This window comes from Glycine max, chromosome 13 (genome assembly GCF_000004515.6).
Source record: "Glycine max cultivar Williams 82 chromosome 13, Glycine_max_v4.0, whole genome shotgun sequence".
Taxonomy (NCBI): Eukaryota; Viridiplantae; Streptophyta; class Magnoliopsida; order Fabales; family Fabaceae; genus Glycine; species Glycine max.
In genome coordinates this window covers 29,812,854-29,831,951 of record NC_038249.2, presented here as the reverse complement: position 1 = coordinate 29,831,951, position 19,098 = coordinate 29,812,854, and the positions used below count along the sequence as shown (strand labels likewise).

Below are 19,098 nucleotides of genomic sequence, written 5' to 3'. Positions count from 1 at the left end.
ATAACTATAAAAATAAGGACGAAATTGATTATTTATTCAAAATTCTAATGGTGAATTTTGATGAAGACAAAGCCAACAATTAAGACATTCTCAACATAATTCAAACCAAAGCCAAAAATTAATAGAAGAAAGATGTTAAGAAGTCAAGGCTCAAAATTGAATATTAAAGAACAAAAAGTATTGTCTTAGGTATGTCTTGTAAACTTCTCAGTATCATTAGGACTAGCATCAATGATCCATCTAGGTCTTAAATAATCAATCTAGGTACGTCAACAGAAAACCCACCAAACAATGCTTTTACACAAAAATGGATTAAGAACATTGAAAACTCAATTTTAAACCTAGTGAGTTGAGAAACTCAAGTTTAAAAATGGTCCATTAATAGGAAGATTTTTATATGAAAAAATATAACATTACTCTTTTAGCTTGCATATTGCAATTGTACTCGTGTTGTGTACTTGGTATAATGGACCATAATTTATGTGATTTTAACTCTTCACGTCCTAGATTTGGTTTTTTTGATTAGTTTGTTTGGTATGAATGAAGAACAGGGGAAGCAGAAAATATGATGGTATCAAATAAAAAATAAATAAGTAACTGCATCATAAAAAGAAAAAAAAATAATGGCAGTTTTGAAAGGCAAAAACCCTACCTATCTGTACTTAATTCCCTAGATTGGTGCACTTTGCTCACCAAAGATTGAAATTGCCACATTTTGTTATAATAAGGGCAGTTTTGTTTTTGTTTCTTTTTTTTGACGAAGCAGTTTATCTTTTATGTATAAAGTAAATGACAAGTAGTAGATGATCATAAGAATCTACTCAGATATTAGAAATGGAACATAGAATTTTCTGTTCTTTGAGCACATCCTTAATTAATATATCTAGTATGGTTGTTCAATTGGCTTTGATGGAAGAATTTATGTAATCCCTATTGAAAACCTTCGGCCTTTTGAAGAAGGGTCTTCGACTATAAAGGCCCATTGCATTGTTGATATATGAAATGCTGGTTTGCTGATATATGAAATGCTGGTTTGATGGTTGGACACTTTCATCCATTGCTCTTTTCTTATATATACTGGTAGGCATAAATATAAATATGCTTTTAGGACCTCTAAGATGATCATGTTTTGATTTTGGTTCATATAAATTTTTCTTTAAAACAAAATATGTTTTCATCCGTTATCTTCTTCAAATTTCTAATTATGGTCCCTGATCTTAGTCCTTCGACTTTTGTTTCGATCATGATTTTCTTTATTTTTGTCTATTTTAGATGCTAATTGATGACATGACCATTTTCTTTGATTATTATTTTATTTTATTATGTTTTCTAGCCACTAAAAATTGTCATAAATTACATGAATAATTTATTTAAAAAGTCTTAAACATATTCTTGTATTAAAAACCATCAAAGATTGCTATATTTCAATTTTAAATTCAAGCACAAAAATTATTAACCTAAATCCAAATTCATCATATGCACAATTTCAAATTAAGATGGAAACACAAATTAGGTCTACAAACTTAGAGTTAAACTTCATTCTTCAAATTCCATGGAAACGGAGATAAGCTTCATTCTTCAAATTTAAGGAAGATTTAATTTTTAGTGGATAAAGTCAAACCCATGACCATAGACAATGAATCTTTAAATCTTAAGCAGATCTTTAAATCACCCTCAACCTTCATCATTAACACGAAATAGATTTCACAATTCCTCTTTTCAATTTTATTTAATTAAGAAACACAAATCACTACCACTTATACTAATCATTATTAGCTTTATACTAATCATTGATCACATTAATTTTCAACTATATTCCTACATTCGGTATTTTTTTTCTTCTTATATAGCTCATATCTATTATTAGTGCATTGTCGATTGATTATGTGAATTCAATTTCTGCGGTAGCTACTTTCAACGCATAGTCACGTTTCTTTAGGATCTACCTCTCGATAATTTTATCTTTTGTAGCTAATTCGTTCCTTTTTTTCCTGGACTTGATTCTTTAACTTGTTACTTTAATTTCTTTGATATTAACTTCTGATTTGAACAAGCTTGATGAATTAATTATTCATTTCCCATGTCAGATTCAATTGCTCGAGTGAAATTCCTCCTTTATTAGCGGCTAAACCCTAAATCAAAACTTTTGTGTGGTGTGTTGACTTAATTGAGTGAAGAAATAACATAATGGTGAAAGCATATACACAGGATCACGTCTACAAGCACCCTTGGGAACGTGTAACTTGTGCATCTTTTGACGCAAGTTTGCTGACCAAGAGAACAAACGTACATTATCACATATTCCTGATGTTGACACATTGAACCACAGCCCTGTGGTGATTATTTAGTAAGTCCCCTCGCAATCAAATTTGCAATTTGAGATTTATCTATGCAATATTCATTTGCATATATTAATTTTTTTCATAACAATGTATTAATTAGCTATATATGCAAGCCCTAACTAAGAAGAACTCACGCTGCTTATGTCTGTTGTTCTTTGGGGACAATTTGGATGTTTATTCGTGATTTTATTGGTAATAATCACTTTGTTTGCTGTGTAAATTGGTTGTTTGATTTAGATTGCAGACTGTGTTTGATGTATGTTCTCAATCGTGGACACGTGCACACGACGAACACACAGAGAGGTTCTTTGTTGGATTTTATCTGTGAATGCTGAGCTTTGTGACCTGTAAATACTTGTAGCTTAATCGATCTTTGATGAATGGTTTTGGATCACAAGAATTTGTTTTTGTCTGTGGTTTTGCTTTCCAATTAGGGATTTTCACTGTCTAGCATGAATTGATCTGTGTCAAGTCACTTGGTTTATAATTTTCTATGCTCATTTGTAAATTGAAAGTTCCCTGTACTAGGATATGTTGCTTGTGTCTGATTGGAATTTGGAAAAGGTGTAAAATATAACTTCTTTCTTGATGCTGTTTGATTGATACATTGCCATAAAAATTGAGAAAAAGTTGAATTTGGTTTGTCAGGTAGAAAATAATGTGATAGTGCTGCTTCTGTGTTATATAATGAGCTAACAATAAACATACATGCTTTTTTTATTTTTTATTCTTTTTCTCAATTTTCTTTTCTCCCATCATCTTAGTCATCTGACACCATTTGATCCACCTACACCACTGTTATCTCTGACCCACACTTCATCTTCTGCAAAACCCTTGCTATTCCTCCTTCTTCATACTAACACTCACATCTGACATGTTTTTGGTTTGCTAATGGTGATCAGAGCACTTGTTTTCTTTTCCACTTAGGATTTGTATCTGCAGAGGAAAACGGCAGTGATGATATTGAGAAACCTGGAGGCATTTGAGCCTATTATTAAAGCAGGATGGAGGTTTTCTAAGTTCTACTGTTTTATACACGTTACCAAAACCTATCTGATCGCCCCTGATGTGGTAAGCATGATTTCTATGTCAACCTGTCTTAAATTCTATTTTATCAAGTAACCACTTCTAGTGCTGCTGCAGACCTAAGGTCCTAGCATGCTTCATTCAATCGATTTGAAAACAGGTGTGTTCTTAATGGAAAAGATCTCACCCCGTTTTGGTAAAGTTGCTTGTGGAGATATTGTAGTCTTGCTCAATCCTCAACACCCTAGGCACTTTATGACCAAACGTGTGGTTGGATTGGAGGGTGATAGCGTTACATACATTTCCAATCCTGAGACCTATGAATATGAGGGTGATAGTTTTACACGCATTTCCTCTCCTGATAACGGTGATAAGTCTAAGACGATTGTGGTATGGTCAATTTCTTATGAAAATTAAATTCTCATTTTTTGTGATCATTTTGAGTATGGGTTTTGCTTTGCTAGTATTTCGTTTGTTATTTTTGGGATGACTGTTATCTGGCATCCTTGCTTCTTCACATTAAGAAATTGGCTTGATATTTGATGGCCTTTGGTCTAGAGAATTTTGACAATAATTAATTTTTTCCATTGCTGAATGTGTTTGGGAGATTTCATTGTCTAAGTATGGCTTCCCTCTATAGGTGCCAAAGGGTGCCGTTTGGGTTGGAGGGAGATAACAAGTATAACCGCAATGATTCAAGAAAATTTGGTCCTGTTCCTTATGACCTTATTGATGGCAAGATGTTCTGGAGGGTAAGTTTGTGTATGATATGATGACTCACCACACAAGCCTCTGCTTCCTTTTTTCTTCTGTGAACTTCCCCTGATCTTTTAATTTTTGGATGTAGGTAACGCCACTTAAAAAATTTGGACCTTTCTGGAATAAATGATCCGAAGCAAAGCATTCTTTCTGGAAGCTACAATCTTTTGCAGCATGGCTTTGTATGTTTAATTTTGAAAGGCAAAACCCTACCTATCTGTAGTTAATTCCCTAGACTGGTGCACTTTGCTCACCAAAGATTGAAATTGCCACATTTTGTTATAAGTGCAGTTTTTTTTTTTTTTTTGACGAAGCAGTTTATCTTCTATGCATGAAGTAAATGACAAGTAGTAGATGATCATAAGAATCTACTCAGATATTAGAAATGGAACATAGAATTTTCTGTTGTTTGAGCACATCCTTAATATATCTAGTATGGTTGTTCAATTGGCTTTGATGGAAGAATTTATGTAATCCCTATTGAAAACCTTCGGCCTTTTGAAGAAGGGTCTTCGACTATAAAGGCCCATTGCATTGCTGATATATGAAATGCTGGTTTGATGGTTGGACACTTTCACCCATTGCTCTTTTCTTATATATGCTGGTAGGCATAAATATAAATATGCTTTTAGTTCCTCTAAGATGATCATGTTTTGATTTTGGTTCATATAAATTTTTCTTTAGTGCAAACTATGTTTTTGTCCTTTATCTTTTTCAAATTTTTAGTTTTCATCCTTGACCCTTTTGAAATTGATCTTAGTCCTTCAACTTTTATTTTATCCATGGTTTTTTTCATTTTTACTATTTTAGATGCTAATTGGTGACATGACTATTTTATTTGATTTTTATTTTATTTTATTTTATTAGGTTTACTAGCCACTAAAATTGCCATAAATTACATGAATAATTGATTTAAAAATTATTAAACATATTCTTGCATTAAAAACCGTCAAAGATTGCTATATTCCAATTTTAAATTCAAGCACAAAACTTATTAGCCTAAATCCAAATTCATCATATGCACAATTTCAAATTAAGATGGAAATACAAATTAGGTCAACAAACTTGGAGTTAAGCTTCATTCTTCAAATTTAATGGAAACGGAGGGAAGTTTCATTCTTCAAATTTAACAAAAATTTAATTTTTAGTGGGTAAAGTCAAACCCATGACCATGGATAGTGAATCTTTAAATCCTAAGCAGATCTTTAAACCGTCGTCAACCTTCATCATTATCACGAAATAGAACTCACAATTTCTGTTTTCAAACCCATTTGATCCCTCAACCACCTCTCACAAGTTCCCTATCACGGTCATATGATTCATGGGATTCATCACAATTGAATTACGATAGCAACACGACAATTCCTTGCACACAAAAAACCCAATATTCAAAACCTCGTTGTCACCAAAATCATGGAGGGCACTTGCTACCTGTTGTTGCCAACAACCTAGAAGAACAAACTACAAAAACTAAACTTGCTCCAGATCCCTACCATTTTGGTGGAAAGTGGGAGAAATTAAAGAGAAAGATAAAAAAAAAAACGAGTTTCATGAGGTAGGAAGCAAAGATGAGGACGACGTTAACAATAAGGGAGACATGACATTAGTAATAACTCTCAAAAAGCTTGTCATGTTGAGGGAGTGTTTTTAGTGAAGCAGCCACGACCACGATTGTAGAGGAGAGGGGAGGAGAAAGGGTAGTAGTAACGGCAGGGTTGTCTTGGGGAAGAATTGTTGATAAGGGAGAAGAAGTAGGAAGGACAAAACTTGAATATAAAGAAAAAAAGAGAAAAATATAAAGTAAATCATTAGAAAACAAAATAAAATAAAATGATAATAAAACAAGTGTTAAGTCATCACTTGACGTCTTAATAGATGAATATCATGGATAAAATAAAAGTTTTAGAACTAAAACCAATTTTCAAAAAATTCAAGGATGAAAACAATAAATTTGTACAAGTTAAAGAATGAAAAACATAATTTATTCTTTCTTTTTATTTATCATCTCTCTAAAATTAGTTCACACTCTTTTTTTCAACATGTTTAATAAATTTGTTCACACTGAATATTTTGAGAGAAAATAAAATATAAAAATGTCTTTTTGGTTTCCACTCTAGTGGATGAAAGAGGTAAGTTTGAAAAAACAACAACTTTAAAAGTTAAAATAAATTAATATTTTAAAGTAAATAAGTTACATATGTCACTTTGAACTTGGTGGAAAAAATGATTTGTTTCATAAGGAGAAAATATCATTACTCTTCTTTGTCATAAAAGTAGTCTTAGGAGTGGACAAAATAGATTAATTGAACTGAACTGCTAAAGAACTCAAATAGTTTGAACGAACTGAACTACACAGTTTTAAACTACTTTGAACGGTTCTGAAATGTACTTGATCGAATTGTTTTTGAAGTGCTTGGAATTGTTTGAATTATTCTCAACAAACATCTTATTTTAAAAAACGTTTTTTACATTTTTTTTATCTCATGTTACAGTTCAATTTAGTTCAAACAATTTGATTTTAGAGCAGTTTCAATTTTAAAAAACTGAATTATAGAACAATTAAGTTCAATTTTTTTATGCAAAACCGTGTAGTTTTTTTAATCACATTTTTATATTATTTTGTCACTAGTTCAGTTCAGATCAATATTTTTAAACATTCCAGTGTGATCCATCTCAAACAAGATAGACAAAAAAAAAAAGCTTTACTCTTAATTCATACTTTTTGAGTTTTTTTTTTGTTTTATCGACCATGATATTAAAATGGAGTAGTCCAGTGAAAGTGGTGACTTATTTTCATTAGAGATTTGGGGCACACACAATATGAATATTTTTCTTACAACACAATTTATTTCATACTCAAATGTCAAATAGAATTTAAATCATTAATCATTTAATTAAGAGACACAAGTCACTATCACTTATACTAATCATTATTGATTTTATTTATCTTTGTTAGTATCGAAGCAGTTACATTGATCACATTGATTTTCACCTATATTCCTAAATAACTTGGGTATATATTAATAGGTTAAAATATGTCAAATTGATGATAACAGTATTGACTCACAATCAAGTAAAAAAAAAATATTTTTTATGTAAAACTGTGTAGTTTTTATTAATCACGTTTTATATTATTTTGTCACAGTTCAGTTCAATATTTTTAAATGTACTAGTGTGACCCATCTCGAGCAAGATAGACAAAAAATAGTTTTACTCTTATTTTATACTTCTTGAGCTTTATTTTTGTTGATCATGATATTAGAATGGAGTAGTCTCACGGGAAGTGGTGACTTATCTTCATTAGAGATTGTGAGTGCACATAATATCAATATTTTTCTCACAACACAATTTATTTCATATCCAAATGTCAACTAGAATTCAAATTATTATTGGTTCACACTAATCATTATTAGTTTTATTTATCTTTGTTAGTATGGATGCAGTTGCATTGATCATATTAATTTTCACTTATATTCCTAAATGACTTGGATATATATTAATAAGTTGAAATATATCAAATTGATGATAACAGACTCACAATAAAGTAAAAAAAAAATATTTTTCTATAGTGTTTATTGTTCCTTTATGTTATATTTTTTTATTTTTATAATTACTTAAAGGCTTTTGACTTTCACATGAAACTCTAAAGTATCTCTATAAATTTCAATTCTTTTAGGATAACTATCAAAATAATTCAAGTTAAAAAAGCGAATAATATTCACAGAGCGAGGGAGAATTTCATTCTTTCCACAACTACACTATTCTTATTCCCTTACTTAAATTGCTAACTGAAACCTTACAAAAAAAGTTAAGGAAAGCCAAAGCCACAACAAACCTTTTGCCGAGCATCTTCACATGATTTAGCAACTAACTGAGTCATAGCCTTTAATAAATGTCAAACAAAAGGATATAACAGCATGATATATGAAAAGAAATGTTTTAAAGGGTAAACAATAATAATAGACTAAAAAGGCAACCCGTTCATCCTCTAAAATAAATAAACCAATGACCAGTTGACCATTAAAATCAAATAACATTTATAATGCATAATAATAGACTATAAAGTTCTGCACACTGCAAAATTCAACAAAGAAAAATTGTTCTGGGAAGTTATTGAGTATCAACTTGTTTCAATCAGAAAAAAAAAAAAAAAAGACTTCAAAATCTAGCAGCTTGAGCCTTGTAGTTACCGTATAGTAATTTGCAACCACTAAAGAGAATTGCATATCTCATAGATTTGTACTTACAATCATCAAATTTTACGAACCTTTATTACTTAAACATTTCATTTAGTATGACCAAACAAATCCATTTTTTTTCCTAAATAATATTTAATTGCATTAAGAGAAATATCACTTTGATTTTATTTTCAAGAGGAGTGACGCGTTGATTTTATCACTATCTCATCTTCATATAAAAAACATTTTCTCATGCTAACAAATTATTTGTGACATTGACTTTAAACATACGGATACTTCATAATAATATAGAGATAAAGACCCAATTCAAAATATTAGATAGTGTTACTCCGATCAAGAATTAGCTCAATAATCGATCCATTGAAATTTATGGAAATACTTGTGATATTACCGGGAAGCTTAAGGTGTTAATTATGGTGGTATTAAATAAAAAATAAATAAATAACTACATCATAAAAAGGAAGAAAAAAAGTAGTAACTACATAAATTAGATTTCATAAATCCAATTAAAATTTCATCACATTTGTCATCGATCCTTTGAACTCATGACGATAATAAACATTATAACTAATGAAAAAAGCAACAAATACTAGAAAGCATGAACAACATCAACCAATGATAATATAAAGTCTACAAAACAGGTGAAACGCTGAACAGGATGCCTACAAATCATTAGCTGCTCTTAATTCACAGCAGCATGCACCAATGTGGCTAAGACCAGACAAATTTCAGGCTTTGGCAAATTAAAAGGAGAAACCCAGCAGTGAATCCTTTGAGAGTTAACAATTTTTCTTAAGATAAAGATTTGAGTCCCAGAGAAGCTTCTTGAGAATCAAGGAATCCGATTCAAGTATTCAACTGCAACAAAAAAGCGAACAATTGAGAACTCACCAACATTCACCAATCGATGTATGATTGAATCCATATAAGATTTAGCACATCTGGAATTCAAGACTAAAAAGATGGAAACTATATATTTACAACTAACCAGTTATAAGAGTTGTCTTTTTTTAGAAAAGAAAAAACAGTTATGTAAATGACATAATGCAATAAATAGAATTCCGTATTACACAATATCCAGGAACTAAAATCACTTTAAACTATATTAAACAATTATTTTGTCCAATAATAAATAACTCAGCGGCGGCATCTAACAAGCAGAAAGCAAAAATAAGTTTAGAAAACAATTATTTAGTAAATTGGAGGCAATAGAGAAGCATGTACAAGTTTCACCATAATTCTTTATAATCAACCTCACTACCTTATTTACAATACACATGTTCAATGTGAGCAATCTTTGGCCAGTCTTCCCCTTCGGGTTCCCGGCAACGTTGTTGGAGCAACGGACAATTGTCAATGTGCAAAGTTGAAATGGATTTGGGCAGACCCTCCTCTGGTAAGCATTCGAGCCTGGGGCAGTCATAAAGAATCAATGTCTCGAGAGAGGAGAGGTGGCAGAGACCTTTGTAGTCCAGTCTTTTTAGATCTCCACACTCCCTGATCCATAGAGTAACAAGAGAGTGTGGCAGTACACCTTCGTCAAGAAGAGACTCAAGATCCACTTTTCCAATCTCTAAGCTTTCTAGAGAGTGATTGCCTCCCAAGGCACTTTTCAATGAGATAAGTTTGGAACTACCATAAAGACCCATTCTTTTTAAATTTGATGGCACACCTCCTTCGGGAAACATTTGAACTTTTGGACAATCACCTATGTACAGATAATTAAGAGATGGAAGGAGGACATGCATTCCTTCAGGCAATGATTCTAATTGGGGGCACTCTACGATCCTCAGACACTGGAGATGATTATGAGCCTGCCCCTGTGAAATCCTCTGTAGATTAGGACACTTCCTGATATCAAGCCGCCTGAGCATTGGGAAGATATCTAGCTGAATGGTCATTAGAGAGTCGCAGCCACTACTGATTTCCAACCTTAGAAGGAAATCATAGCAACTGTGCATGGGAATATTGTTATTTGAACAAGAGTAATTGCGTCCAATCTGTTCCAGTAAGGCTGCCTCCACGGTGTGACCTGTAATGGTAAGCTCTTTCAAAGTAAACCCATGATCAATTTGCAGCTTTCCACAGTCTCTTAGGTATAATTTATGAATATCAGGGGCACTGAGAGCAGAAGGTACAAGTTGTTCGCACCCAGAAATCTTTAGATCATTTAAATGACATAGTTGCTCTGGCAAGTGCCCTTTAAGCTTGGGACAATCCTCTATATAAAGACGTTGAAGACGTGGAAAAGCACCTGTCACACCTTTATATTCCCATTCTTCCCATTCCTCCATATCGAAGAACTTCAAAGATTCCAAGGATGTAAATGAACAAGAGCTACTCCCGAAAAAATCAGCATTAATACTCACAATCCCATCAAGCCCTTCAATTGAAAGCTCCTTCAGAAATGGCAAAAGTCCAAGGGGAGGCAAACGTTGGCAAGATTGACAGTTCTCCAAGGTTAAGGACACCACATTCAATAATGAATTGTTGAATAACCACCTCGGAAATTGTTTACCCCCATAATGCCTCATCGTCAACTTCTCCAAGTGTTTGGAAGGCTGTAGATTCTCAATTACAATTTCATCCCTTTCTTTCGTTGAATCATCAGGGTTCCAGAAAAAATCCCATCTCAACTCTACCTCGACAAGGTGTGTTTTATTTTTTAAATCCACCGCTAATGCATCTGAGGGATTCTCCACATTCTGCAGGTTCTGAATTGATAGACTTCCATGAAGATTGAGTTCTCCTAGCTGCTGGATACTGAACTCCCTACTTTTGCCAACCTTAAACGGACTCATTGATACCTGAAGATACTTCAGTTTTCCCAAATGTGCTGGTACCTTTCTCACTCCAGTATTTATTAATTCAAGGCTATGCAAATTAGTGAGTTTATGCAAATTTGAGGGCAGCTCCTTCAAATGTTTACAACCATTTAGCTTCAGTATTAGCAAGTTGTAGAGTGAACATGTTGATTCGGGTAATTTTTCTATGTCAGTATTTGAGAGGTCTAATGAATGGAGATATTTAAGATTACCTACAGAGTCAGGAGCCTCTGTTAGGTTAGAATAACCAGACAGAGATAAGACACGTAAGAACTTAAACTTGGAGAACAATTCATCTGTTGACATCTTGCACTGCCAACGATTGTAGTAATGAAAACTCATTTCCTCACTTGATGACATAAATGTGCGTAACCTTTCAGCATTGTATAAAGTTCGAAACCCATCAAAGCATTTAACGTAATTGCTAGCAACTGAAAAATGACGGGTTGTCTTCGGTATATTTGTTACTTGATCATCTTCCAACCTGAAGCAGATGTCCCCACAAACATATTTTGCCAAATCATTTAGAAGGTCATGCATGACAAAAGGTGTTCCCTTTATGTTGCTTGATTGTTGAAAGAAGGACCTTGACAAAAGATCATTGAAGTATTGTTCACCGACTTCTTCTGGACTCCTACTCTGTTGATGACATTGTAAAAAGTTTTCCGCCATCCACAGCTGAATTAAACCCTCCTTGTGAAACCTGTAATCTTTGGGGAATAAGGCGAAATAAGCAAAACATCTCTTGAGATGGGAAGGGAGGTGGTGATAGCTTAGTGCTAAAGCAGGGACAATAGAGCTATCCTCTTCTGAAAATTCCCATATCTCGCTTCTCAATATGCCTTCCCATTCTGAAATAGATGATTTTTGGTGTAATAGACTTCCAATCGTTGTCAAGGCCAGAGGCAGTCCTTTACATTTTTCTACTATCTTCGCACCAATCTCCTTGAAGTCTGGATTTGGTTGATGACTATCATCTTGGAATGCATGTTTAGCGAACAATCGCCAGCAATGATCATCTTGCAACAGCTCTAAGGAATGTATTTTATTTGAACCCACTATTGAAGCAACTTTCTTGTCACGTGTAGTGACAACAATTTTACTCCCTGGAGCCCCATCATTAAGAGGAGTTAGCAAATCTTTCCATTTCTCTTGATTTCTGTTCCAAACATCATCCAAAACAAGAAAAAATCTCTTTCCTGTCAATTTTAATCTCAACCTTTCCTGAACCATTTCTCGGTTTCTACTATCATCAGTTGATTTAGTGACTTCCACAAGAATTGTTCTTGTTACATTGAAAACATCAAATTCATCTGAAACACAGACCCAAGCTTTGATATCAAATTTATTTTCTATCCTTGGGTCATTGAATACATGTTGGGCAAGTTTGGTCTTACCCAACCCACCCATGCCCACAATAGAAAGTATTGATAGTTCGCTACAATTGTCAATGTCAGATGTGAGCCAATTAACGATCATTTCTTTGTCATCATCTCTGCCATAAATAACACTTTCAACAAGCAAAGATGTTGATTGTGATTGCTGTGATACTGCACCACCAAATCCTGATCCAACACCACTTGCATTTTTCAAACCTAGATAGCCACTTTGCCTAGCAAGATTTTCAAGGTTCTCAAGGACCTGTTCTATCCTTGATTTAATTTCCCTGTTAAAGGAACTAGCAGGAGAAGATTTGAAGAAATTTGGTACGTTGCAAGTGCAGGTTTGAGACTCAGCTTCAGCTTCAACTTCGACCTGGCATTTGGAGATCTCATGTTGTATTTCATCCAAGATATCCTCTGCGTCAAACACAGCATCTTTGACCTTAAGAAGCCAGTTTCTGACAAGTGGATCTCTGAACTGCTTTAGTTCTGCATCATCAGCCAGAGCCTGTATGGAGTTCAGCTTGATTTCCAAGTTGTTGAGCAGCTTTTCATCAAGCTTTCTTCCACGAAAGAAGCCCCGAACTTGAAGAGAAGCAAGCTTCTCAAATGCAACCTGAAGGAAAGCAGAAAGAAGAGAACCACCAACCAATTCATGAATATCTGGGGCACTGAGAGCAGAAGGTACAAGTTGTTCGCACCCAGAAATCTTTAGATCATTTAAATGACATAGTTGCTCTGGCAAGTGCCCTTTCAGCTTGGGACAATCCTTTATGGAAAGACGTTGAAGACGTGGAAAAGCACCCGTCACACCTTTACATTCCCATTCTTCCCATTCCTTCATCCGGGAGAACTCCAGTATTTCCAAGGATGCAAATGAAGAAGAGCTACTCCCGAAAAAATCAGCATTAATACTCACAATCCCATCAAGCCCTCCAATTGAAAGCTCCTTCAGAAATGGCAAAAGTCCAAGGGGAGGCAAACCTTTCAGCTTGGGACAATGCAATATAGAAAGACGTTGAAGACGTGGAAAAGCACCTGTCACACCTTTACATTCCCATTCTTCCCATTCCTTCATATCGAAGAACTTCAAAGATTCCAAGGATGTAAATGAAGAAGAGCTACTCCCGAAAAAATCATCATTAATACTCACGATCCCATCAAGCCCTCCAATTGAAAGCTCCTTCAGAAATGGCAAAAGTCCAAGGGGAGGCAAACGTTGGCAAGATTGACAGTTGTCCAAGGTTAAGGACACCACATTACATGATGAATTATCCGATAACCAACTAGGAAATTGAGTACCCCCATAGTTCCTCATCCTCAACTTCTCCAAGTGTTTGGAAGGCTGTAGATTCTCGATTACAATTTCATCCCTTTCTTTTGTTGAATCATCAGGGTTCCTGTCTGAATCCCATTCTAACTCTACCTCGACAAGATGTGTTTTATTTTTTAAATCCACCGCTAATGCATCTGAGGGATTCTCAACATTCTGCAGTTGCCTTATTGATAGACTTCCATGAAGATTGAGTTCTCCTAGCTGCTGGATACTGAACTCCCTACTTTTGCCAACATTAAACGAACTCATTAATACTTGAAGATACTTCAGTTTTCCCAAATGTGCTGGTACCTTTCTCACTCCAGTATTTATTAATTCAAGGCGATGCAAATCAGTGAGTTTATGCAAATTTGAGGGCAGCTCCTTCAAATGTCTACAACCATTTAGCTTCAGTATTTGCAAGTTGTAGAGTGAACATGTTGATTCAGGTAATTTTTTGATGTCAGTATTTGAGAGGTCTAATGAATGGAGATATTTAAGATTACCTACAGAGTCAAGAGCCTCTGTTAGGTTAGAATAACCTGACAGAGATAAGACACGTAAGAACTTAAACTTGGAGAACAATTCATCTGTTGACATCATGCAGTGCCACCAATTGTAGTTATGAAAACTCATTTCCTCACTTGATGGCATAAATGTGCGTAACCTTTCAGCATTGTATAAAGTTCGAAACCCATCAAAGCATTTAACGTGATTGCTAGCAACTGAAAAATGACGGGTTGTCTTTGGTATATTTGTTACTTGATCATCTTCCAACCTGAAGCAGATGTCCCCACAAACATATTTTGCCAAATCATTTAGAAGGTCATGCATGACAAAAGGTGTTCCCTTTATGTTGCTTGATTGTTGAAAGAAGGACCTTGACAAAAGATCATTGAAGTATTGTTCACCGACTTCTTCTGGACTCCTACTCTGTTGATGACATTGTAAAAAGTTTTCCGCCATCCACAGCTGAATTAAACCCTCCTTGTGAAACCTGTAATCTTTGGGGAATAAGGCGCAATAAGCAAAACATCTCTTGAGATGGGAAGGGAGGTGGTGATAGCTTAGTGCTAAAGCAGGGACAATAGAGATATCCTCTTCTGAAAATTCCCATATCTCGCTTTTCAATATGCCTTCCCATTCTGAAATAGATGATTTTTGGTGTAATAGACTTCCAATCGTTGTCAAGGCCAGAGGCAGTCCTTTACATTTTTTTACTATCTTCACACCAATCTCCTTGAAGTCTGGATTTGGTTGATGACTATCATCTTGGAATGCATGCTTAGTGAACAATCGCCAGCAATGATCATCTTGCAACAGCTCTAAGGAATGTATTTTATTTGAACCCACTATTGAAGCAACTTTTTTGTCACGTGTAGTGACAACAATTTTACTCCCTGAAGCCCCATCATTAAGAGGAGTTTGCAAATCTTTCCATTCCTTTTGTTTTCTGTTCCAAACATCATCCAAAACAAGAAAAAATCTCTTTCCTGTCAATTTTTCTCTCAACCTTCCCTGAACCATTTCTCGGTTTCTACTATCATCAGTTGATTTAGTGACTGCCTCAAGAATTGTTCTTGTTACATTGAAAACATCAAATTCATCTGAAACACAGACCCAAGCTTTGATATCAAATTTATTTTCTATCCTTGGGTCATTGAATACATGTTGGGCAAGTGTGGTCTTACCCAACCCACCCATGCCCACAATAGAAAGTATTGATAGTTTGTTACAATTGTCAATGTCAGATGTGAGCCAATTAAAGATCATTTCTTTGTCATCATCTCTGCCATAAATAACACTTTCAACAAGCAAAGATGTTGATTGTGATTGCTGTGATACTGCACCACCAAATCCTGATCCAACACCACTTGCATTTTGCAAACCTAGATAGCCACTTTGGCTAGCAAGATTTTCAAGGTCCTCAAGGACCTGTTCCATCCTTGATTTAATTTCCTTGTTAAAGGAACCAACAGGAGAAGATTTGAAGAAATTTGGTACCTTGCAAGTGCAGGTTTGAGACTCAGCTTCAGCTTCAGCTTCGACCTGGCATTTGGAGATCTCATGTTGTATTTCATCCAAGAGATCCTCTGCGTCAAACACAGCATCTTTGACCTTAAGAAGCCAGTTCCTGACACGTGGATCTCTGAACTGCTTTAGTTCTGCATCATCAGCCAGAGCCTGTATGGAGTTCAGCTTGATTTCCAAGTTGTTGAGCAGCTTTTCATCAAGCTTTCTTCCACGAAAGAAGTCCCGAACTTGAGGAGAAGCAAGCTTCTCAAACGCAACCTGAAGGAAAGCAGAAAGAAGAGCACCACCAACCAATTCTAGTGCCATGGTAGGAAAGGGAGTTGAGTGGATGAATGAAATTGAGTGATTTGAAGTGAAGTGCAGGGTTCATGAACTGATCAAATCAGTGATAGGCAATTTTATGAAGGATGGCTTTAATTAAGATTGAGTCAACCAATAACTGTTGAGTGTTCCCAACAAGACAAACTTTAACAGCTGTATTTCATGAATTAATGCGTGGCTATGATTCTGCTGAGGGTACCTCTTGGGATATTAACCAACACTTGTTTGTTTTAATTTTATGAGTAAAAATAGTATAAAAAAATATTATTTATTAAAAATTAGATATTTAAATAATTATAAAGGAAGAAATTATCTTAAGGAATTGAATGAATAAATTAATTGTTAAAAAATAATTTAGTATAATACTGGAAAGCGTGCTTGGAAGCGTGTGATGTGGTTCTGGAATTCAATGCCTCTCATATCATAAAATATTGCAAATAATTTTAAAAAAAATTCAATTTTACGTAATAAGTTTGGACTTTTCTCCACTTGTTCTTAAAGAAACTTCACAGGCATGAGATGAGGACCCCTCCCCCTGTTGTTTTAATAAAATGGTAATATGTGTACACATTCAAATGTGGCGGCAGAGAACCTTTTATATTAAATGAAATTTATATAATACTATATAAATAAACCCCATCTAATATATAACTCTCATTTTTTCATTTCATGCATCATATATTTTTTCTTATTACTAAAATTTAAACGAGGTAGATCTTGAGAGTTTACTGACATCAAAACATATTTTATGGCTCATTGAATGTTTATAAAAATATTTATAAAGTACTTACATTTTTCTGAAATATAAGTTTGATTTTTAATAACTGAATCAAGTGTTGTTAATTATGGATCACATTTTTAAATTAGTAACAAATTAATTTTAAATACAAATATTAACTAAAAAGGAAAATTATGTTTGGACACCCAAAGTATAAGAGAAATAATAAAAAGAGATGAATATAAAAGATGAATAAAATTGATGATATAATATAACAAGTATATATATATATATATATATATATATATATATATATATATATATATATATATATAATGATGAGATATTTGAAAATTTGAGAACTCATAGGAATGCTTAAGCATATATAAAAGATAGTATTAATTGATCAAAAATAATTTAAGTTAAGTTATGTTTGGTAAGATATTTTAATTAATTTTTAATTTTTTTATTAATTAAAAAATTTATTTAATGGATTGATAAATGAGTTTTTTTTAATAATTTTTAATATTTTTAGACATGTTGCTTAACTAGTATTTTTTAAATTGCTTACTTTTAACTTTTTATAATTTTTAATTTTTATTTTTGATATATTTACTTATTTTTGTCGTTATGTTTTTTAAATGAATCTGAATTTTATTATTTTTCTATTATTTTATATTTTTTTATTATTTTAATAATTAATATTATTAAACATTTCTAATTTAATAAATTAGTTTTTAGCTTTTAATTATTTGTTAATATTTTAACTAATTTTATCAAATATACCCTTAAAAAAAGAATTTCATTAACAGTAAGACCAAAGTTTGATAGAACTTTAATTGTACCGACACCCCCTTCATCCTCTATAATGCCTAGTAATAATAATAGTTATACATTATTAAAAGTTCTGCGCACTACAATAATTCAACAAAGAAAATTGTTCAAGCTAGTTGTCAAGTATCAACATGGTTCAATCAAAATATCCCATACCAACTTTAAAATCTAGCAGCTTGATCCTTCAAGTTAGCTGATTGCAATGTCCTACCAGTAAAGAGAAGTGCATGCCTCATAAACTTTACAAATCCTTATTACTTAAACGTTTCATTTTCAAAGGTTGCAGTTAAACTCACTTTACTTGATCCAAATCTCTAGTCTTCCTCTCTCTACCCTTAGCAAGCCTATATATAGATCTTTCTCCGTCCCTGGTTCCTAGAGCTTGGTATAGTCCGTCAAAAGCTTGGGCTCTTGCCTCACTCACCGCCTTTTTGGTTTCATTTCTAGCTATCTTATACTTATCCCAAGTTTCAGAATTTCTACACCTAGACCACTCCTTGAAACACTCATTTTTTACTCTAACTTTGCTCTGAACACTTTCATTCCACCACCACGATTCTTTACCCCTAGGTCCAAAACCTCTAGATTCACCCAACGTCTCTTTAGCCACTTTAATAATCTCTTGGGACATCTTGTTCCACATATCATTTGCACTTCCTTGTGATTGTCCACACCATCCCTCCCATATCTTTTGTTGGAAGATTCCTTGTTTCTCACCCTTCAAGTGCCACCATTTGATCCTTGGTGCTACCATAGGACTTCTTCTCTTTACCCTATCTCTAATTCTTACATCCATAACCAAAATTCTATGTTGGGTAGTCAAGCTCTCTCCCGGGATAACTTTACAGTTCAAGCAATACTTCCTATCAGGCTCCTGATAAGGAAGAAATCTATCTGAGAACATGTCCCTCCACTTTTGTAAGTGATAAGATGTTCCTCTCTTTTCTTAAACCATGTATTGGCTATAGAAAGATCCAAAGCCTCCGAAAACTCCAAGATGGATTTACCCTCCCCATTCATCTCCCCTAGGCCAAAACCCCCATGCACCCTCTCAAAACCTCTAGCCACGCTACCTACATGTCCATTAAGATCCCCTCCTAGGAAAACTTTATCTCCTTGGGGTATATCCTGAAGTACCCCTTCTAGATCCTCCCAAAATTTTACCTTAAAGTGTTCTGCTAACCCAACCTGAGGTGCGTACCCACTAATAATATTAAAGGTGTCCTGTCCCACTACCAATTTTAAGGCTATGATACGATCTCCTGCTCTTCTTACATCCACGACATCCTTCTTCCACTCCTTGTCCACAATAATCCCTACCCCATTTCTTGATCTGATTTTTC

At 33.9% G+C, this 19,098-nt stretch overlaps 1 protein-coding gene, 1 long non-coding RNA gene and 1 pseudogene across 3 annotated transcripts; 2 read left to right on the top strand and 1 right to left on the bottom strand.

The window, feature by feature from the left end:
* The first annotated feature begins 712 nt into the window (after positions 1-712).
* LOC121173315 (uncharacterized) lies at positions 713-4,704 on the top strand. Its single transcript, XR_005887915.1, has 2 exons — positions 713-743; positions 4,419-4,704. It is a non-coding gene; the product is annotated as an uncharacterized lncRNA (long non-coding RNA).
* LOC100807060 (mitochondrial inner membrane protease subunit 1-like) lies at positions 2,521-4,704 on the top strand (annotated as a pseudogene).
* Positions 4,705-8,927: 4,223 nt separating this feature from the next.
* LOC100818432 (putative disease resistance protein At3g14460) lies at positions 8,928-16,412 on the bottom strand. Of its 2 annotated transcripts, XM_041008224.1 has the most exons (3): positions 13,518-16,412; positions 9,588-13,283; positions 8,928-9,184 (listed from the first exon to the last, which is right to left on the bottom strand). In XM_041008224.1, exons 1-2 carry the CDS (start codon positions 16,186-16,188, stop codon positions 9,589-9,591), a joined length of 6,366 nt encoding a protein of 2,121 aa, XP_040864158.1. In that variant the 5' UTR covers positions 16,189-16,412; the 3' UTR covers positions 8,928-9,184; position 9,588. The 2 variants fall into 2 exon arrangements, with proteins under 2 accessions (XP_040864158.1, XP_006594359.1); XM_006594296.4 differs by having other exon boundaries at positions 9,588-16,411.
* Between the last annotated feature and the right edge of the window lie 2,686 nt (positions 16,413-19,098).